This window comes from Myripristis murdjan, chromosome 2 (assembly GCF_902150065.1).
Source record: "Myripristis murdjan chromosome 2, fMyrMur1.1, whole genome shotgun sequence".
Lineage (NCBI taxonomy): Eukaryota > Metazoa > Chordata > Actinopteri > Holocentriformes > Holocentridae > Myripristis > Myripristis murdjan.
In genome coordinates this window covers 97601-120841 of record NC_043981.1, presented here as the reverse complement: position 1 = coordinate 120841, position 23241 = coordinate 97601, and the positions used below count along the sequence as shown (strand labels likewise).

General features: G+C 41.9%; 1 protein-coding gene across 1 annotated transcript; it reads left to right on the top strand.

Annotated features, from left to right (window-relative positions):
• Positions 1-583: 583 nt before the first annotated feature.
• Positions 584-19751, top strand: LOC115375651 (solute carrier family 12 member 3-like). Its single transcript, XM_030075131.1, has 8 exons — positions 584-688; positions 11146-11269; positions 11470-11571; positions 11779-11934; positions 12131-12230; positions 19059-19170; positions 19345-19479; positions 19743-19751. The coding sequence occupies exons 1-8, from the start codon at positions 584-586 to the stop codon at positions 19749-19751; spliced, it is 843 nt and encodes a 280-aa protein (XP_029930991.1).
• The last annotated feature ends 3490 nt before the right edge of the window (positions 19752-23241 follow it).

Here is a 23241-nt window from a genome sequence, read left to right as displayed (position 1 = left end):
ACCTTTGTCACATCAAAGGCAGTTTATGTAACCCCAGATTAAGCACACAATTTGAGGAAATGAAGAGGAAGATATGGATGACAGGCCTGCTCTGCCCCTGTGTGGCAGGAGCGCCACGCATGGGTGAAATGAGATTTTTTTTCTACTAACTCTTTCATGAATGACCTATTCACCATAAGGATTATGTAAAATAAAATCAACAATAGAAATTCGGTTTACTTAGGCTATCTTTGAATAGGACGTACTAGCACATACTTGAAAGACATGCATTGTGCAATCTGGTTTAAATAGCAACTCTGAAATTGGCCAATTACGATTAAATTGCAGCAGAGCTCATTTGGATATCAGCTGTTATTAAATCACTTGCTAAATTGCTAATAGTTGCACCTTTTATTTCTTTAGCATATGCAGCTGGATTGCGCCTGTCTTAGTAGGGGGTTAGTGTCTGATTGAATTGGGACAATCTGTGTCTTTTGTGGGAAGATCTGTCTCTGAGAGATCAAGTGAGCCAAATGGCCAACAAATTAACAAACTTTATGGTCAACAAACTGAGTGGTAAACTGTCAGTTTTTCTCCATAGACAATGAGCATGGTATCAGGCTTTGCCCCCCTCATCACTGCTGGTATATTTGGAGCAACACTGTCCTCTGCTTTGGCCTGCTTGGTGTCTGCTGCTAAGGTGTTCCAGGTATTTAAATACACACACACACACACACACACACACACACACACACACACACACACACACACCTTATTTAGGGGGTATAAATAAGCAAAATAAAGCTAAGGTTTTAGAGTTGGAAGAACAGATCCACTAATTAAATGAAGAAAACGCATGAAACTCATTGAATAAATGTAAACAAAGTGTTTAGCTGAGGCTCCAATACAATCAAATTGTTACAACAAAAATCTCAAAATCATTCCTTTTCCTAAAACAGAAGTATTTTGAGTTTGGGGAAAAAACACAGAAACTGCTTGCCAGACAACTACGCAAATTAGAAAATGATCGCAAGATCCACAAAGTCATATCCAAACAAGAAACTTATCTTACTTCAGTGAAAGATATCAATATGCATTTTAAAGAATTTCATGAAACTCTATACTCCTCTAAAACAACTGCAGGACCTCTTGATATGGAAAATTTCTTTAAAAATATTAATCTTCCCACTCTTACACACCACCCCTGAATAGCTAAAAGAAGCAATTCAAACCTTAAAAGGAGGCAAAACACCAGGCCCTTTTTTAACGCCTCACTTATCCAACACAAGGTCCCAAAACTGTGGAAGGAATCTATTGTTGTACCTATGGCAAAAATCAAATCTCCAAAAGAGCTGAATGACCTGAGGCCTGTCGCTCTAACTTCATTGGTGATGAAGACTTTTGAGCGGTTGGTCAAACAGACCAGCTCGACCCGATGCAGTTTGCTTACCGGATGAACAGAGGGGTAGAGGATGCTACTATTACTCTGTTTAATTACTTGTACAAACATCTTGAGGGTACAAAAACTCATGCTAGGCTTTTATTTGTAGACTTCTCCTCAGCTTTTAATACAATTCAGCCACATATTTTAGCCAACAAACTGTTGTCCACTTTTAACCTTGATGTCGGAATGGTGAAATGGGTGTTGGATTTTTTAACATGCAGGCCCCAGGTAGTCAAGGCCAATGGTGCTTTATCTCTGAAGCGGCAGTCATATACAGGCTCACCACAGGGGTGTGTCCTGTCTCCTTTATTGTATATCCTGTATACAAATGACTGTAGAAGCAGCTATAATGACAGGCATCTTCTGAAGTTTGCAGATGATACAGTTTTAATCAGTCTGCTCCAGGATGGAGAGGTCGATCATGGGCCAGCCTTGAATGATTTTTTATTGTGGTGTGACGACCACTTTCTGAAGCTAAATGTCCACAAAACCAAAGAAATGGCCATTGACTTCAGAAAAGCCTCCCACTTCTCCTCCCCAGCTGTCATTAAGGGCTCACTTGTTGAGGAAGTGGAGAGCTACAAATATCTGGGAACAGTGATCGATAAGAACTTGAACCATGATTTTAACACATCTGCAATCTGCAAAAAGGGTCTGCAGAGACTTTACTTTCTGCGCAGACTGAATACTTTTAACGTGGACAAGACACTGATGGTTTTATTCTATAAATCTTTTATTGAGTGCATTTTAACTTTCTGCATCATTTCCTGGTATGGCAACCTTACAGTGCAGAACAAAAACCGTCTGTTGTATATTGTTAAGGTAGCCAGCAACATTATCGGCGACCAGCAGCTTTCTCTGTCAGCTATCTATGATAGACAAGTTCTGCGGAAGGCAAGGTCCATCTTAGCCAGTCTTGACCACCCTCTCTTGGAAGACTTTGTTCTTCTTCCTTCTGGGCGGAGATACAGGTGCCCTAGGGTTAAAAGCAACAGATTTAAATTTTCCTTTGTCCCAAGTACAATAAATGCGCTTAATTCTCATCAGTAACTTGCACAGTAGCACTTTATTGTAGCACTTTACTGACTGGACTGCACCCGCACTTTAGTGGGGCCCACATTTCATTGTTAACTAGGGATATTTTACTTACTTGACAAACAGATGCATTTTACTCATTCATTCATTGAATTCTTATTTATGGTTGTGTCTTACTGTTTTATTGTTGTGGCCTTTTGCATGTTGTGTTGTATACATGTCTTGTCCTCTACTGCAAGCTGAATTTCCCCTCGAGGGACAATAAATCTGAACCTGAACCTGATGGGCTCCCTAGCAGTTATATAAAACATTTGCCAGTACACTTACACCTTTTAAGCTTGATATGTACAAACAGTCTCTTGAAAATGGATCTCTTCCACCAACACTTAATGAATCTGTTATAGTAATTATTCTGAAGAAAGGCAAGGACCTGGAGGGGGTTGGAGGATACAGGCCTATCTCTCTCCTTAATGTGGATCAGAAAATATTGGCTAAAATATTAGCTAACAGACTTAGCAGGTATATGATTACGCTGGTTGACCCAGATCAATCCGGATTTATCCCTGGTAGAAATTCTTTTTCCAATCTTGGACGCCTTTTTAACAAAATGCATTATGGCATTCGACCAGGTAGAATGGTCTTACTTATTTGCCATGCTGAACAAATTCAACTTAAGAGATACATTTATTTCATGGATTAAACCTCTTTACAAAAATCCCAAAACTCAAATATTAACTAATGGAATGTTATACTGCCACTTCAGTCTGTTTAGGGGCACAAGACAGGGTTGCCCCCACTCGCCACCACTGTTCCCGCTGGCTATCGAGTCCCTTGCAGAATCAATTCGTATAGATCCGAATATTTATAGGCTTTAACATCACAGATACACCCAATAAGATATCACTATATGCAGACGACGTTCTGTTATTCACTACCAAACCTCAATGTAGTATCCCTGTTATACTGGCTAAAATAAACTTGTTTGGAACCTTTTCAGGTTATAGGATTAATTAGACCAAAAGTGAATTAATGTCTGTTGGGTTAAAAGATTTATCTTTGATACAAAATTTCCCATTCAAAATTTCCTCTCAGACATCTACCTATCTTGGAATTAAGATTACCAAAGAATTCTATTGTCTTTTTAAGGCCAATTATCCCCCTGTTCTGGCCAAATTACAAGCTAATATTCCATTTTGGAGATCGCTCCCTGTTTCAGTGATTGGTAGAACTAATACAATTAAAATGATGATAAGGTGTTCCAGGTATTTAAATACACACACACACACATAACCATGGCAACGGCGGCGCACATGCATGCAGCAGCTGGTGGCTCCCTCAATTTCAGCAAAAAGAGGAGCGATTCTTCCATTTTTATTGCTGAGAATCGTATCACTTGCGGGTGTATTACTTATGACAGTAATACACTCCTCAATATCAGAAAAGGAAGTGCAAAAATTGCATTGAGTGCTGCGGACCTTGAGACGATATCTGCTCTCGGCATCTCAAGATCCGACAACCAAAACATTCGGATCAGACGTCATCGCAAGCGGTGTAGTCAACCCAGGAGGAGAGGGAAACGAGCCGGGATAAGACTCAGGCTGAGAAGGCTTGGACCCAAGGCTGTCCCACTACCCAGCCTACTCCTGGCTAATGTCCGGTCGCAGGAAAATAAAATGGATGAGATAAGGCTCAGGCTGACCCAGCAGGGAGAGATCAGAAACTGCGGTGCTCTCATCCTGACAGAGACGTGGCTCCATGAAAACATACCGGATGAGGCTTTAGCACTGGACGGGCGGAGCCTGTTCCGGGCCGACAGAACACAAGACTCCGGTAAGACGAGAGGGGGCGGACTCTGTATGTACATCAATGATGCTTGGTGCTCAGGTGCAGTCAGAGTGGATGGAAAATGTTCACCTGACATTGAGTTTTTACTGCTGAGATGTCGGCCATATTACCTGCCTAGAGAATTCACCAGTGTGTTTGTTGCTGCTTTTTACATTCCACCGGATGCAAATTCAAAAAATGCACTCCAGGAATTGTATGAGGTCATCAGCAGTCAAATGGCAAAACAGCCAGATGCTGTTATTATTGTTGCTGGGGATTTTAATCAAACAGACCTCAGAGCTGTTCTGCCAAGATTCCACACTGATTCTTGAGAATTTGGATAAATCACGTCCCACTAAGAAAAATGCTCTTTCTGCTGGAAATTTACAACATTTTAATGAATAAAAAGAATCAAGGGCATAATCAGGGGGTCCTTTGCACATTTGTAAGGTTCTTTTATAGGTTTATTTTTAATTTGTATTAATTTAATGATTATATGTTGGCCCATGGCCTACAAAACCAGTTGTCCTCGGATAGGAGATAATCATTTCAACTTGATTAAAACAACAAAAAGTAATAATTTCATTGTATAATATCTTTACCACATGAAAGAGTACATCATGATATGTATTAAAAATTACAAACGATGAATTTTGAACAATATTTACTATTATTTAGTGGTTGCTCAAAATATGTCCCAGATATTCGTCACCACTGTCAGATATATATTTAAAAAATAATAATAAAAAAACTACAAGGTCAATTACATTCCTGATGAGCCCTTTTCAAACCTTCAGCTCTACTGCATGCTTCAAGACCACTCAGGCTCCTGGAAGTTTTCTATTTTCTCTTAGTTCTCTTCATATTTTTGGACACTGCTACTGTCACAACCATAACATGTCAACACCCGTCACTTCTGTATAAAATTTTTTAAATTAGATTATGGAATAAATGTATACTTTTTAAGAAGAGGTCTGATGCAGGTAGCAACAGGGCGAAAACAAGCTGGCTAATGTGAACAACTCATGCTTATCATGTGAAAGAGTGGGTTTTTGTCACCACCATCAGACGTCACCACCGTCAGGTTTTCTGTCTGACGGTGATGACTGAAGTCTGAAAAATGCTTATAACAGTGCTCAGGATTGTTATTTTTGTACCAAATAGTTAAATAAAGTTGTTAAGCAAGAAGCCATTGACTTGAGTGGTATCAATTTTGGAAATGTATGTTGGTATGAGGCCACTGTCACCACCGTCAGATTAGGGTCACCACCGTCAGAGGTAGTTATATTTGTTTTAAATGAATATGCTCACAATATGTTTCTTTGGTGCTGTTGAGTTATTAAAGTAATAGTCTCTTTTATACAAAAATATGTTTTTCAAATTAAAAAAAAAACATTATGGTGACGGTGTTGACAAAAACAAAGTAGCCTAATAACTGGAAAAACCTACACTATATTGCCAAAAGTATTCGCTCATCTATCCAAATCATTGAATTCAGGTGTTCCAATCACTTCCATGACCACAGGTGTATAAAATCAAGCACCTAGGCATGCAGACTACTTCTACAAACATTTGTGAAAGAATGGGTCGCTCTCAGGAGCTCAGTGAATTCCAGCATGGTGCTGTAATAGTAATGTAATAGGATGCCACCTGTGCAGTAAGTCCAGTTGTGAAACTTCCTCGCTACTAAATATTCCACAATCAACTGTTAGTGGTACTATAACAAAGTAGAAGCGATTGGGAACGACAGCAACTCAGCCACGGAGTGGTAGGCCACATAAAATCACAGAGCGGGGTCAGCGGATGCTGAGACGCATAGTGCGCAGAGGACGCCAACTTTCTGCAGAGTCAATAGCTTGAGACCTTTAAACTTCATGTGATCTTCAGATTAGCTCAAGAGCAGTGCGTAGAGAGCTTCATGGAATGGGTTTCCATGGCCGAGCAGCTGCATCCAAGCCTTACATCACCAAGCACAATGCAAAGCATCGGATGCAGCGGTGTAAAGCACGCCACCACTGGACTCTAGAACAGTGGACACGTGTTCTCTGCAGTGACGAGTCACGCTTCTCCGTCTGGCAATCTGATGGACGAGTCTGGGTTTGGTGGTTGCCAAGAGAACGGTACTTGTCTGACTGCATTGTGCCAAGTGTAAAGTTTGGTGGAGGGGGGATTATGGTGTGGGGTTGTTTTTCGGACGTTGGGCTCGGCCCCTTAGTTCCAGTGAAAGGAACTCTTAATACTTCAGCATACAAAGACATTTTGGACAATTTCATGCTCCCAACTTTGTGGGAACAGTTTGGAGCGGGCCCCTTCCTCTTCCAACATGACTGTGCACCAGTGCACAAAGCAAGGTCCATAAAGACATGGTAAGCGAGTTTGGTGTGGAAGAACTTGACTGGCCTGCACAGAGTCCTGACCTCAACCCGAGAGAACACCTTTGGGATGAATTAGAGCGGAGACTGCAAGCCAGGTCTTCTTGTCCAACATCAGTGTTTGACCTCACAAATGCACTTCTGGAAGAATGGTCAAAAATTCCCATAAACACACTCCTAAACCTTGTGGAAAGCCTTCCTAGAAGAGTTGAAGCTGTTCTAGCTGCAAAGGATGGGCCCACATCATATTAAATCCTATGGTTTAAGAATGGGATGTCACTCATGTTCATATGTGTGTGAAGGCAGCCGAGCGAATACTTTTGGCAATATAGTGTATTTTATGAAAAAAATGTAAAATGAGGAGGTTGCACCGGTACATTGCTGAACAGCTAAGACCTTGGCCTATGATGATATACCTTCAGATTTTGTAATTTAACTCACTTTTTTTTTCTTCAAAATTAAAACCTGTTTTATCCAAATTCCCAAGAATCAGTGTCCACCAGCACATCCACATCTCCACCAGAGGAAACAACACACTGGACCATGTCTACACCAATGTTCCTGGCAGCTACAGAGCCCTCTCTCATCCTCATTTTGGCCAGTCAGACCACATCTCCCTGCTTCTCCTGCCTACCTACATCCAGCTGACAAAAAGGGTCAAACCAACTGTAAAAACAGTTAAAGTGTGGACAGATGAAGCTGCAGCGCCTCTACAGGACTGTTTTGAGTGCACGGACTGGCAGATGTTCAGGGATGCTGCTACCCAGGAGAACCATATTGACCTTGAACAATACGCATCATCAGTGACATCATACATCAGCAAATGTGCTGATGATGTGGTAAAAATAAGGACTGTTAAATCATTCCCTAATGAGAAAGCCTGGATGAATGGAGAGGTGAGAGCTCTATGTAGAGCCAAAAAAGCTGCCTTTAAGTCAGGTGACAAAGAAGCCTACAACACCGCCAGAGCAAAACTGAAAGCTGGCATCAAGGAGGCAAAGCGAAGGCATCAGCAGAGACTGGAGAGAGACCTCAACACCAACAACAGCAAAGACTTGTGGCAGGCAGTCAAAAATGTGACAGGCTACAAAGGCTATCCAAAGGATATCCAAAGGGTATCCACAGTGGATGTGAGGAAAGTCCTGCTGAAAGTGAATATGAGTAAAGCTGCTGGGCCTGACAACATCCCTGGCCATTTACTAAAAACTAGGGATGGTCCGATCCGATCCACTGGATCGGTATCGGGTCCGATCCAGGCCAAAATGACTGGATCGGGTATCGGATTTTTTTTTTATTAGAACCCATCCGATCCAATCCATAAGCCCAAGCTATCTCATATATCCTCAACTTCACTTTGCGCGACATGCCGTAACACAGACGAGCTGTCGCCACGGTTGCCATGTGCCTGTGTTTTCGTCACGTGAGCAGAAGCCTGCAGAGCTGTACGTTAACGGAGGACAAAAGCGCAACGTTTGCGATATGAGTGTCTCAAGGGGTTGTAGCAAAACCGGACGTTTTAACACAATGGACTTAATAAAGCATCTGAAGAAGCATCATGGAAAGGAGTACGGAGACTTTTTACAGGCGAGTACAAAGAAAAACGAACCGTTTTTGTTTTGGTGCAGCAAATCTTGGGTCCGTTTCACAAAGCAGGTTTAGTGAAAACTCGGAGTCTGTTAACCCTGAAATGAGGGAAACTCTGAGTTTTCTGTTTCACAAAGGGAGGAAACTCAAAGCAGAGAAAGAGGGGTAACTCTAGCCTGTTTCACAGAGGGAGGTAACTTAAGCTCTCGGTCAGTTACCGCAGTAACAGACTCCATGAAACTAACCTGGTCAGGACCAGGTTTTTCTCATGAAACCTCAAGTTTCTCTCTGTGTCCGCCCTCTTTCAGCCACACACGGTATTTAACTTCCTCATTCATTCAGTCAGCAGGCCAGTTTTGGCGTGGCGTATTAGTTCTGCTGTCTGTTTTTTTTTTTTTTTAATGATTAAAAAAAAAAAAACAATCCTTAGGCCTTTATTAGAAGTCCATGCGTAGTTAGATGGCGTCTTTTTTTCCACGAACATGGCATGTCCTTTCGACAAAGATCCCGTGGATGAAGGTGCAGTGTTACTGCACAGAGAATTAAATATTCGTCGGGAGATGGTTATAAGACTGCGCATAGATGTTTTAGCATTTCCAGACAATTATCTTTTTGAGCGTTACCGTTCCACGTAACCTAAATGAAATAAATTAATAGGCCAGCAGTAATTCAAGCAGTTTTCCCCTGTAATATTATTGATTGCAATGGACTACATTTAAACTTACGCATTGACCCGAGCAGCAGTGTTCTCCCACGCCGTCTCCCTCTCCTTTGCCGTTGCAGCGGTGTTGCACTTTCTTTAAAAACATGTTCTAACTCGCTGAATGAATGCATTAAGATTTCCAATTCAACTGGGGTGAAAAACGCAGCCTGACGCTTTCCCGGTGCCATGGTGACTCATCTTATAGCTGTGGTGCACTCGCTTAACTCCAGGTGAAACTACTCCGAGTTGATAAAACTAACTCAAATGCAAAATTTGCACTAAGTTGTACTTTTATTTTTAACATTTGAATGGTGCAGCTGGGTCTGTTGTGTTTACAAATGCTGTTAAAAGCGATGTGAGCTTTAAGTTTAAGCCACAGCAGTTACACATGACTTCAGTTGTTGTCACATATTTTCCTTCTTTCTTTAGGGGACCAGAATAGTTGTTGTACAGTGAATGTGGTGTTTTTAGATGTCAGTATCAAGCAAATTACATCCACGTATTAACAACTTTTAGAGTGACAAAAAAAAATCGGATCGGTATCGGTCGATCCTCAAGGCTGCATTATCGGTATCGTATCGGATGTGAAAAAGTGGTATCGAGCCATCCCTACTAAAAACATGTGTCAACCAGCTAGTAGATGTCATTACTGACATTTTCAACATATCACTGTCACAGGAGAGTGTTCCCACCTGCTTCAAGACAGCCACCATCATCCCTGTGCCTAAAAAGTCTGCAGTGTCTAATCTAAATGACTACCGCCCTGTGGCACTCACCCCCATCCTGATGAAGTGCTTTGAGAAACTGGTTCTCCAGCACATAAAGAACAACATCCCTGCCAGTCTGAACCCTCAGCAGTTTGCATTCAGAACCAACAGATCCACAGAGGATGCCATCTCCACTGCTCTCCACTCAGTCTTCACTCACCTTGAGAAAAGCAGCACCTACATCAGAATGCTGTTTGTTGATTTCAGCTCAGCTTTCAACACAATCTCCCCCATGAAGCTGATTGGAAAACTGAACACTCTGGGCTTCAGTACCACTCTCTGCAACTGGATACTGGACTTCCTCACAAACAGACCCCTGTCAGTTCGGATTGGCAGTCTCTCCTCCTCCACTCTAGTGCTCAACACTGGAGCACCCCAGGGCTGTGTGCTCAGCCCCCTCCTGTTCACGCTGTACACCCACGACTGCAACCCCCGACATGGAGAGAACTCTATTGTGAAGTTCGCGGATGACACCACCATCATCGGCCGGATTTCCAACAATGATGAGTTTTCATATCAGGAGGAAATCAACCATCTTGCAGAATGGTGCACAGGAAACAACCTACTGCTCAACGTCAGCAAAACCAAAGAGCTGATAGTTGATTTTCGAAAAAAGGAGGCAAAGACACACAACCCTGTCTACATCAATGGAGCTGAGGTGGAGCAAGTGAGCAGTTTTAAGTTCCTGGGAATCAACATAACAGAGAACCTGACATGGACTTCACATATCTCTGCCCTGGTTAAAAAAGCTCAGAAACGGCTGTATTTCTTAAGGAAACTTAAGAAAGCAAAATTCCCACGCCAAGTTCTTGTCAGCTTCTACAAAGGAGCAATTGAAAGCATCCTGACTGGAAACATCACAAACTGGCATGGGATGTGCACGGCCTAGGACAGGAAGACTCTGCAACGAGTGATTAAAACTGCCCAAAACATCATTGGCACCCATCTACCAAGCATCAGTGATATCGGGGAGGTGAGGTGCCTGCGCAGAGCCAAAAGGATCCTAAAAGACAACACCCACCCCAGCCACAGCCTGTTCACCCTGCTGCCGTCAGGCAAAAGATACAGAAGTATTCGCTGCCGTACCACCAGACTACAGAGCAGCTTCTTCCCTCAGGCTGTGAGACTACTAAATGCACCATCTGAACTCCTCCAGGCTTAATAATTCTATTTTCTACACAATCAATCAATTAATCAATCAAGAGGGAACCACACTTTAATTTCATTATTCAACCTGTTGTATAATGACAAATAAACTTCCTTGTATCCTTGTATACTCACAGATAGACGGACAATGACATTTGTGCTGATATACTTTGACCCAATTTCTTCTTGTGGATCAATGAAGTATTTCTGATACTGATTCTTTCATGGGACATTGCTGCGAACATTGTTTTTCTCTTTTGTTTCTTTGGAATTTTCTTCTCCATCTTGTAGTGTCTGTGTAAGGACAAGCTCTACCCTCTCATTGGCTTCTTTGGGAAAGGTTATGGGAAGAACGATGAACCACTCAGAGGCTACATCCTGACTTACATCATAGCTGTCTGTTTCATCCTGATTGGTGAGGTTTTAAAGTCATGTCAAATTCTTTAGGCAACCAGTAGAAACTGCTCAACACTAATAAAAAACTAAAAAACTGCTGCTTGTAGCTGAGAAAGATACATAACACATATGTTTTATGTGCATTAAATCAATTGGAACACTTTATTTGTCTCAGTCTTAGTCTTTGTCTTTGTGTCTTGCTGTTCTCCTTTCCACCAGCGGAGCTGAACACCATAGCTCCTATTATCTCCAACTTCTTCCTCTGTTCCTATGCTCTCATCAACTTCAGCTGCTTTCATGCCTCAATCACTAACTCACCAGGTAGACTCACAAATGACACGTTGCCTCAGTGAATGGATCTATAATTAAATCAAATGTCAAAATGAAAATCTTCCCATAATGGGAAACACAATGCACAGTGCTTGCATTTTTGTGCGCATATATATGTTTCTGCATTTGTGCATTTATGTGTGTGTGTGTGTGTGTGTGTGTGGGGGGGGGGGGGGGGGGGGGGGGGGGGGGTTATAGGTTGGCGCCCATCTTTTCAGTACTACAGTAAATGGGCATCGTTACTAGGCGCAGTAGTTTCCGTGGTTGTCATGTTCCTCCTGACATGGTGGGCAGCCCTCATCGCCATCGGCATTGTCGTGTTCCTGTTGGGATATGCACTGTATAAGAGGCCTGGTACAAACACATACACACAAGAACACACATTACTAGATAAAGATTACCACTACCTCCAGCTGTGACATGCAGCGTGTACAATACCAGCAGACACCATGTTTAATGCAGAGACCATAACTAGCTAAGTGTCCCACCATAAATAACTAATCACCTCTGCTGCCCACTAATGCAATGTAATGCTCTGCTCTGTCATCAGCTGTGAACTGGGGCTCATCAGTGCAGGCCAGCTCCTACAACATGGCTCTGTCCTACTGTATTGGTCTCAACTTTGTGGAGGACCACATCAAGAACTACAGGTGGGAGTGAGGATGCCATCACATTTTCCATTTTTATGTTTGATTAATTTAGGTTCATGCCTTTTAATTCCACGTGAAACAGGGCTTGTCACAAGGATGAAACTAGCTTAGACAGACCTTTGATAACCTTGTAAGCAGCTGGACTGTTGCCAGCTGAGAAAAGCCACTAAGTTCAATCAAATTTTAAACATCATCAAATTAGATTATGGAAATGGTACAGCACCATCATGTTACAAGGTCACCTTTATGTTACTTTAGCTTTAAAAAAACAAAAAAAAACAAAAAAAAAAAAACGGTTGTAGTACCTTTATTTACAGAAGAATCAGGACATTTAGTGCAGATCAGTTTTAGTGACTTGGAGAGTCTAGACAAAGACCATATCAACCCTTAACTTCAAGCAAAGAAAATTATAACATCATGGCTAGTGACAAATGCAGCAGTTAACATCAGACATGCGGGGCCTTTTTTAAGAACTGCTTTGACAGTTATTTCTGCAAACGTCAAAGAGTTTTCATTTTTTAAAGCAAAATATGCTGGTTGAACCCAGGAGTAATGTGCAATGCCTTCAGGAAACAGACAGAAGGAATGAGAACAACCACCACATAACACATGGCATGGCTTTAGCCATGGAAAACCTCACAGTCATTATGATGCTGCTACCTTTGTTAAAGCACATTAAGTTATAGAGAGTACATCAAAATCAGATAATCAAAACATTAAAATCCTTACAACTGTTGAGAGCAGTGTTTTGAGACTTTAGCTTTCCATATCCTGTCCCTCAAGTACAGAACCAACCAGAGATCATCAATAGACTTTAACAGTCACAGCATGCAATGGAGCTACATGTAGACAAACAAGGATTGAGAAGCAGTAAAAAAAAAAAAAATGGATGGACGACAACCAACTTTGCACCCCACTTTTGTGCAGGCGCACTGTGTGCAGTAGTCTAACTGGGGCAGTCTGACTATTTGAGTCTAAATTCTCCCTCCCTTTCATTATCTATGTGTTACTGTTTGCAAGGGCACTGTTACTGCATCCTGGGCTCAGCACCACCCAAGTGGTGATATGGTGTGGTGGCACACTGGAATTTTGGTGCAATGAATGACTGTCATTTGCGCCTACCAGTGACTGCTTGCTGACACCAGGAAAATGGCTTGGCATAGCTTGGTTGTGTGCTATTTTTGTCACTTTAGATAGTGGAGGCACAACCAACTATACATCTGTGAAATCGCAAAACCATGGTTTGTCACGCTGATGTTTTTCTGTCATTGATAGAATCTCTCAAGATGGAAAAAAGAGATATCTGAGCACATTATTTATGCATTCTAACACACATGAGGTGATGGTTGAATGATCATAAAAACAAAACTACAGTACACAAATAAAAACGATTTTATTCTATGAAATTAAATTATTAATATATTCATTTACAAAAGTGACATGAAAGGGAGAAAATTTTTTCCTGCTTTGTCTTTCTCTCTCTCTCTCACTTCCTCACTTGTGCAGTCAGTCATCATTAAACTGCGACCGGGCTGTACACAATCTCCTTTAAGGGAGGGATAAAAGGACAACTTATTGGTTAAGTTAATTCCAGTCCCTACCACACCAACTAATAACAGATTAGTTGGGAGATGGGCAGACAGGTGAGCCACACAAAACCTGACAGTGCTGCGGCAAATTGCCGGATTGTTGGATTCTGTCTGAATCCTGTTTTAGTATCATCCATGACCAACAATAACCTCCATCATTCCATTTTTTGCTTAATCCATATACTATTGGTCTGCTTATATTCCGTTTTTCCCCTCCTTACTCAATCATGCAATGACCCAGTTACTCTGTGGAAAATATTTTTACTTAAGTATGTATTTAGTCAGTACTAAAGATATGTAATCTGAAAATGTAATCATTTTATTAAATATTAATATTATTATTTAGTTAGGAGTGCAAATCTTACACACCATTTTGTAACTCAAATGGTTTATGTGTTGATCAAGAAGTTTTGATGTAAAAAGTTTTGGTGTTAAAAAAAAAAAAAAAAAAAATGGATTTTAAATAAAACAGCAGGAGGGACCATAGTCTTGGCACCACAATAAGAGGAGTTAATGATAGGTATAAAAGTAGGCAATACACACTGAAATAAGTATTTGCTCCTTGGACCAGCTCGGTTTATTGTACTCAGACCAATGTGATATAATACATCCACTTAATGCATCACATTTTGAGTTCATTTTGAGTTATTTCATGGACGTTATTGGATAAGCAGAAGTGTGGAAGAGGACCACCAGTCATTCGGCCCAAGTGATGGGCTTTCAACCCATGGACACCATTTCACACTCTTTCACTGTCAAAAAATGCAACAATTATCTATCATTTTTCCATGACAAAATTGGCAGTATTTACAACTAACTGGCCATTCCCCCCTGCCTGAGCTGTCTCTTCTTTTAGGACAGTATGGAAGAGGATACTACAACTTGCCATGGTTTGAGGTGCTTCATCTGTGGTGGTGGCTGGGACTGAGATGCAAAAACTCTCAAAAGTCACTCACAAAGGCTATCAGCAGCTATTATCTTATACTAAGATCATGGATGATGCAGTACAGGATTTTTTTTTATCATTCAGTGAATGTTGTTGCCACTTTCTGTCAATCAGTTCTTTCAATCAATCACTTCAATCCAATATTTGTTGTGATATGAATAAAAACAAAATTCATCTTCACAAAAAGTGGCAACAACATTCACTGAATGATAAATCTAAAAAAAAAACGCTGTGTAGGATTCGCTATGGATATACTTCTCGAACGATGGTACAGCTCAGTTCTGCAATCCAAATAGTATTTCAGCTTGGGGTTATCTCTATTTTTCCAGTCCTCATGTAGTCTGTTGATCAGTGCTGCATCATCCACAATCTCAGAATAAGATAATAGCTGCTGATAGCCTTTGTGAGTGACTTTTGAGAGTTTTTGCATCTCAGTCCCAGGACCACCACAGATGAAACATCAACACATCAAACCATGGTAAGTTGTGGTATCCTCTTCCTTACTGTCCTAAAAGACAAGACAGCTCAGCCAGGGGGGAGTGGCCAGTTGGTTGTGAATACTGTCAATTTTGTCATGAAAAAATGATAGAAAATTGTTGCATTTCTCAACAGTGAAAGTTTGTGAAATGGTGTCCATGGGTTTGAGGAACAATAATCCCCCTTTGAATTATGTATAGTGAGCCCTCTATAAAATGACACAATTTACAACACAGTTCAAGTTAATCAACAACACAGAGAGTATTTACAATGGTTGATGTAGCTAGGCTTCTAGATTTTACATTAACATTAGCTAAACTTTGGACAGCAAAAGGATTTACTTACTGTGCCAGAAAGCAACTTTGATACCTCAGAATCATTATATTTTCTTGCAACGCTCCTGCTCCTTCTCTTTCTCCTTCTCCTTCTCCACATGCAGAGAGGGAATCATACTGAGCATGTGCATAGCAGGTGTCATTACTGTAGTGCTTTGCAAAAAAAGTTTTTCAGAGTGAGTTTATCTCAAATGGAATGTTTAGAATCCATTTGACACCCAAAACCCATAGTCTAAATATGACAGATCAATATTTCATGGTTAAGGAGTCATTTTTACTCAAAACTAATGGTTGGAGTAGATTCAGCACCCCTAAAAACCCCTAGTTAGACTTCTCAAAAGCTAATATTGGATAGATAAATTGGGAGGAACACATGGTAAGGTCAAAAAAAAAAAAAATGCTATTGGTAAGTTTTTTTTAGGGCCCGAGCGCTGTCCCAGTGCGAAGCCCTATTGTTTTTGCTTCGTTTTTTTAGGGCCTGAGCACTGTCCCAGTGCGAAGCACTATTGTATTTGTACTGTTTCTTTTTTTAGGGCCCGAGCACTGTCCCAGTGTGAAGCCCTATTGTTTTTGCTTCGTTTTTAGGGCCCGAGCACTGTCCCAGTGCGAAGCCCTATTGTATTTGCTTCGTTTTTAGGGCCCGAGCACTGTCCCAGTGCGAAGCCCTATTGTTTTTGCTTCGTTTTTTAGGGCCCGAGCACTGTTCCAGTGCGAAGCCCTATTGTATTTGTAAGGTTTCTTTTTTTAGGGCCCGAGCACTGTCCCAGTGCGAAGCCCTATTGTATTTGCTTCGTTTTTAGGGCCCGAGCACTGTCCCAGTGCGAAGCCCTATTGTATTTGCTTCGTTTTTTCTTATTAGGCCCTCGCCCTCCATCGGAGAGAGGGCTATTGTTTTTCGTTCGTTTTTTCTCATTAGGGCCCGAGCACTGTCCCAGTGCGAAGCCCTATTGTATCTGCTTCGTTTTTTTATTATTATTACGCCATTTTGACGCTTAATTTGACCCCCTAAACATGCTCAAAAACTCACCAAATTCGGCACGCACACCAGGTCTGGCGAAAAATTCGATAAAATCAAAAATCGGAACCCCCCGGTGCAAAAATGGGCTCGGTAGCGCCACCTAGGGACGCAAAGGCAGCCTCTGCGGCCCACAGGAATGTGATAGAAAGACCAAACCAGCGCCGAAACGTAGATCTCATCAAGCCCGACATTTTTCGTGCCGTGCCCCCCACCTAAAACCAACAGGAAGTCCACAATTTGCATTTGAAAGTCACGTTTTCGCCCAAATTTGCGCTTTGCATAAAATCTATAAACTCCCTGGGCGTTAATCTAATCGGCTTGAAAACTGAATAGATGACAGAGGACACAGTGCTTAACAAAAGTTCAGAAGGAATTTACGTTCCTTTGAACCGTTTGGATTTCAGAAGCCATCAAAGTCAGAGTGTCCACAACCAGTGCCTCCACTTTTTCCCATGGACCCTGGTGTGCCTGCTGTGAATTAACATGCATTTGCCGTGAGCATAGGCACTAATTAGGCCCCAGCAGTCCAAAGTAAAAGTCTGACAGCTTCCAAACCTATGCCGATGGAAAGAGGACTAATTCTCCTACAAAAATAGGAGGTCTTGCTTTGGATTGGAAAAAGTTTGTGGCCGCGGTGAAGACTAGTTTAACATGTTTGGACTCTGTTTTTTTTTTCTCTGCTCTGCCTGCTCTGCCCTTCCCCCCCAGAAGCAGAAACAACTCTCAAACTCAAACGCAAGCTTAGGGCGACATCTGCTGGAGGAGCGCCGCTAGTGGCTGGGCCAGAACTTTTGTGTTTGTGTGTGTGACTGATTGAGTGTGTGTGTGTGTGTGTGTGTGTGTGTGTGTGTGTGCGTGCGTGCGTGTGTGTGTGTGTGTGCTTAATGCCACAGCCACCGGGCACAAGTGGGCACGAGGTGGCACGGGTGCGAGGGCCCGTCCAACGCTGCTTGCAGCTTTAAATTTTTTTATCTTCGCTATTATTATTACGTCTCTTTGAGGCTTAATTTGACCCCCTAAACATGCTCAAAAACTCACCAAATTCGGCACGCACATCAGGTCCGGCGAAAATTCGATAAAATCAAAAATCGGAACCCCCCAGTGCAAAAATGGGCTCGGTAGCGCCACCTAGGGACGCAAAGGCAGCCGCTGCGGCCCACAGGAATGTGATAGAAAGACCAAACCAGGGCCGAAACGTAGATCTCATCAAGCCCGACATTTTTCGTGCTCGTGCCCCCCACCTAAAACCAACAGGAAGTCCGCAATTTGCATTTGAAAGTCACGTTTTCGCCCAAATTTGCGCTTTGCAGAAAATCTATAAACTCCCAGGGTGTTAATGTTATCGGCTTGAACAGCTAATACATGACAGAGGACACAGTGTTTAACAAAAGTTCTTCAAGGCTAAGTATTAATTTGAACCGTTTGGATTTTAGAAGGCCTCAAAGTCAGTGTCCACAACCAACGCCTCCACTTTTTCCCATGGACCCTGGTGTGCCTGCTGTGAATAAACAGGCACTTGCCCTGACAATGGCAACTAATTAGGCCCCTGGTGACTAAAGTAAAAGTCTGACAGCTTTCAAACCTATGCCGATGGAAAGAGGACGCATATTCCTACAAAACTATATATCATGGTGTGGATTGGAAAAAGTTTGTGGCCACTGAAGAGTTGTTCAACAGGTTTGGACTCTGGTTTCTCTGCTCTGCACTGTTCTCCCTCCTCTCCTCCACTCCTCTGACTCACAGTAGCTGCCTGCAGCCTTCTCCCAATGCACACTCATTGGGAAGGAGCAGGAACAACTCTGTGTGTTTGTGTGTGTGTGTGTGTGTGTGTGTGTGTGTGTGCTTAATGCCACAGCCAACGGGGACAAGTGGGCATGCGGCAGCACAGGTGCGAGGGCCCGTCCAACGCTGCTTGCAGCTTTAATTTTGTTTTGTTTTGTTTTTTGTTGTTGTTGTTGTTGTTGTTGTTGTTTTGTTTTGTTTTTTTGAAGGCAAAAAAACAAAATTCTAACTTTCCCTAGGTATAACATTAGCTTGTTAGCTAATCTTTAGCTTATTAGCTAACAGTAGCTTATTAGCTAACCTTAGCCATCAAATGGTTATGGTTAGGATTAGGAAAAGATTTTGGTTAAGTTTAGGAAACATGAGCTACATTATGCTTGCTAGTTAACATTAAAATTAACACCAGTCTTATAAAGCAAGGGGCTTGTAATTAGTTCTCTGGCAGAAAAGCCTATGTATTTGATCCATCAACCACACTGACCTATCTCCTGTGTTTGCTCCTCCCTTGATGCTATGTCACGTTAACAGCAGATGTATGATAAGTGTGCTAATGGATTGGCACATCAACTGCAAACAAAATTGAACTTTGGCGTATGCAACACAAGTTGTAAGGTTTGTTTGTCATGTTATTTGTAAGCAGATTGAAGAGACCAATCTGACTGAACTGGGCTTTACTTTCAGACCACAGTGCTTAGTGCTCACGGGACCTCCCAGCAGTCGGCCAGCTCTAGTGGATTTTGTCAGCTCTTTCACAAAGGGCCTCAGCCTCATGGTTTGTGCTCATGTGCTCATTGTAAGTTCAGCTCTATGTACATATGCACACACACACACACACACACACACATTAGATATTGCATCATTGGTTCTGATTCTGCTGATTCTGTAAATCACAGGCTGCCATGTTTCATATTTGGAGCCTTTTCAGTGGGATCATAATAATATTTCTGTTGTCCACTGTACTACCAAGGATGGCTGTCCATCTATAGCTGAGACAGCACGCAGCAGCAGTCACGTCACCTGGCTGAACCAACGCAAGGTTAAGTCCTTCTATCAAGGTGTGGTAGCTAGAGACCTGCAATCTGGAGCTAACATTCTGCTACAGGTCAGAGTTACACCTACTTTTTTGGATTTTTTGATTGTCTTAAAATTGCTATGTCAGAGATGTGCAGCAAATTAAAATATGAGTGACAACTTTACAGCAGGCATTTTCTGTTCGGATATAGAAACTATAGAGTTGAAGTGACTTGGTTGATTCAACCCCATCCAGACCCACTCAAGGAAGGTTGAGTGGGTCTGAACAGGGTTGAATGTGTCTTTCTGATGGCAAAATTGAGTATAACAGGTATGTGTCTCTATTTGTTATAGGTAACATAACCATATCAAAAGTCCTGTGGCCCCAGAGTTCACTGTAGAGCTCTGCCGGCTGTTCTAGTATAGTCAAAATTGACTTGATATTTTTGTTGCTACTTATGTCCTGAACAACTTTATTTCTGTCAGCATGTTTTGGTTTTTCTAATTTTGTATCATATGTTCAGAACTGTGAAACTCCGCATTTTGAAAAGTGTAATATAAGGTTATTAGTATACTAGATTGTATTCAAACAGGCTGCTAGTTTGCTATTAAAATCACCCGTTGATCATAAAATAATTTACTTTTCAGGAGTAACTAATATTTATTGGGTAGTCAGAAAAAACATTTTCCATGCTCTGATTTCAGGTCAGGAACAGAGAAACACATGATCATAGCTGCCACCGTACTTGCAGTTGTAAATTACCTGTGTACAAATGTGAAATAATAGCTACTTATGTGATATTGACAACCAGAGTTGCCTGCAGTTGTCTTGGGTGGAAAACAGCTGAACAAAGTTCTGTATGTCTGCCTTTGTGGTTTTCCTCCATAAAATATTCAACATTCTACACTGTTTACTAACTGCATGGCGCAACACGTCCACTGATGTCAATATCATGTGACATTTACAGAGTGAACACGCTACATACTCAAAGTGTGGTTATGTGTTTTATTTATTATATATTTTAACTTGTTGGTTTTTAAGTTATTATTATCAATCTATTATTCACTGGTCCTGGGAGACACTTGTAGTGTCTCCCAGTTTTTCAACATGTTTGAATTACATTAAACATATCTGAATCGGTATATGAATCTGAATGAGTATGTAGTATGTGTCAAGGAGCATTTGGGACAAGGTCCAAACTTTGGATTGCATATACAACTAGTTTACCTCTCATCTACATGTATGCAAGTAAGTAAAGTTTATTTATATAGCACTTTGTAAAACACATTAAGTGCTTCACACATGTAGAAAATAAAAACAAATGCATTGAAAAACAAATACATAATTAAAGCTGCAAGAAGCGTTGGACGGGCCCTCGTCCCCCCCCCCCCCGTGCACGTCGGGGACGGCGCGCGTGTCGAAGTGCAGACAATTCGTCCGCTTGTGCCAGTTTTAAGGGTATGTTTCGGTGCTTTTATTTTGAAAGAGTTTTGGGCTTTTATTTTGAAAGGCCGCGGAAGTCCTAGTGTGTGACCGACACGAGTACTGGCAGTTGCTGCATGATCACACCAAAATGCAGGCAGACAGAGAAATCCTCATTCAATCCAATGGAGAAATCCAGAAAACCCACCCCTGTTTGAGGTGTCACAGCTCGGTCACCCTTTGAGTTACAAAGGGTGACCGACCGACTTGATTCAAAGCTTAAATGAGTCACGAGACTCGGATCTATAAATCTCCCATTTACATGATTTTGCTATCTTTTACCGTTTTGGAGTTATGGCATTTTTAGTTTGAGAGTGTTTTCTGCTTCCTCTGAGCTCTTACAATGGGTGTGTATTGCGCATTCCTGAGGCAGCTAGAGTGAGTCACATGTCCAGGCAGAGTGCAGAGCAGAGCACACCAGAGTCCAAAATGTTTGAAAACTCTTCACAGCTCCCACAAACTTGGTCCAATCCACATCAAAACTACATATTTTTGTAGGAATTTTTGTCCTCTTTCCATCTGCATAGTTTTCAAAGCCGTCAGACTTTTACTTTAGACTCCAGGGGCTTAATTAGTGCCAAGTGTCAGCCTCTGCGCACCAAACTCCATGGGAAAAATTGAGATTTTGGCTCTGGCCACTCCGACTTCTGCGGCCTTTCAAAATAAAAGCCCAAAACTCTTTCACAATAACAGCACCGAAAAATACCCTTAAAACTGGAACACACGGACGAATTGTCTGCGCTTCGACCCGCGCGCCGTCCCCGACGTGCACGGGGGGGCGAGGGCCCGTCCACCGCTGCTTGCAGCTTTAATTCTTATTATTATTGTTTCGACTTCCTCTTCCGTAAAATTTCGGTTTGCTACTCCTCCCACAGTTTCGACGATACCTATGACATTATAATTATGAAAACGTGCGTCTCAGTCGGGACTAGTGTGCTATGACTTCTGTACTCGCTGTTTCTCAGGCATTTTGGGGAGTTGGCGAATAATTTTGACACAGTTTGAAAGCCCAGAGCCTTACCTTCCTCACAATACCTTTGATTTTTTGCTCGGACTTACTGTCATTGAGAAAAAGGCAGTAGTTTGACCACTACTTTTAGGCGCTTCTCTGCCAAGTGCCACTGTTACTCATGCTGTGTGCTCACACACTTTTTCAACTCGCTCCAGGGTGGGCATTTTTGGGAGTCGGAAAATAATTTTTACACAGTTTGAAAGCCCAAAGCCTTACCTTTCTCATGATACCTTTTATTTTCTGCTCGGACTTACTGTCATTGAGCAAAAAGCAGTAGTTTGACCACTATTTTAAGGCTATTCTCAACCAAGTGGCCCTATCACACATGCTGTATGCTCACACACTTTATAGAGCCTCATTTCTGGCTCAGCCCACACAAGCCTCGGTAGCACAGTGGATAAAGTCTCTACCTACCATGCAGGAAACCGGGGTTCAACTCCCCACCTGGGTAAGAGCCAGAACTTTACACAACCTACGAACAACATAAGGCTGCTGTTATAGCGCAAGTCCAGGCGGTCGCAATGATGGCAAGTACGCTCAAATCAGAGGCACTCTCAAAATTTCCGCACTGGAATTTTCTAGTTATTTTTATTATTATAGCAAAAATTTTGGATCGCTACTCCTCCCACAGTTTCGAAGATACCTATGACATTATAATTATGAAAACGACTCAGCAATGACTCAGCAGAAGTTCAACTTTATGTGTGTCATCTTCAATTTTTCATGTCTGTTTTAGTTTGCCATAAAACACAGTTTAAGTTTGGAGTTATTTTTGAGCCGCCTCTGACTTTTGAATGAGTGTGTATTGCGTGAGCTAGAGTGGCATTCCTGAGGGCTAGAGTGGAGCAGCCCTTAAAATTCGCCTAAAACTTTTGTCTTAAACTTGCTCTCCTGGCCACAATTTTCACTCCACATGCATAATTTTTGGATCAAGTAGTAGGAAAACTAGTTGTGCTTTGAAAAATGTAAATACAAAAGCAAAGTACCTTCAACTTTTTAAACTGTGACCCTTAACGAGGCAGGAGTGCCAGCTCTCTCCCCCATAGACTCCCATTATATCTGGAATGCAAAGTCTCAGGAGAGAAGCAGAAAGACACACTTTTTCAACTCGCTCTAGGGTGGGCATTTTTGGGAGTTGGGAAATTATTTTCACACTGTTTGAAAGCCCAAAGCCTTGCCTTTCTCATGGTACATTTTATTTTCTGCTCGGACTTACTATCATTGAGAAAAAAAGCATTTGTTTGACCACTAGTTTTAGGTGATTTTTCACAGAAGCAGCAGTGTCACTCATGCTGTGTGCTTCATAGAGCCTCATTTCTGGCTCCGCCCACACAAGCCCCAGTGGCACAGTGGATAGT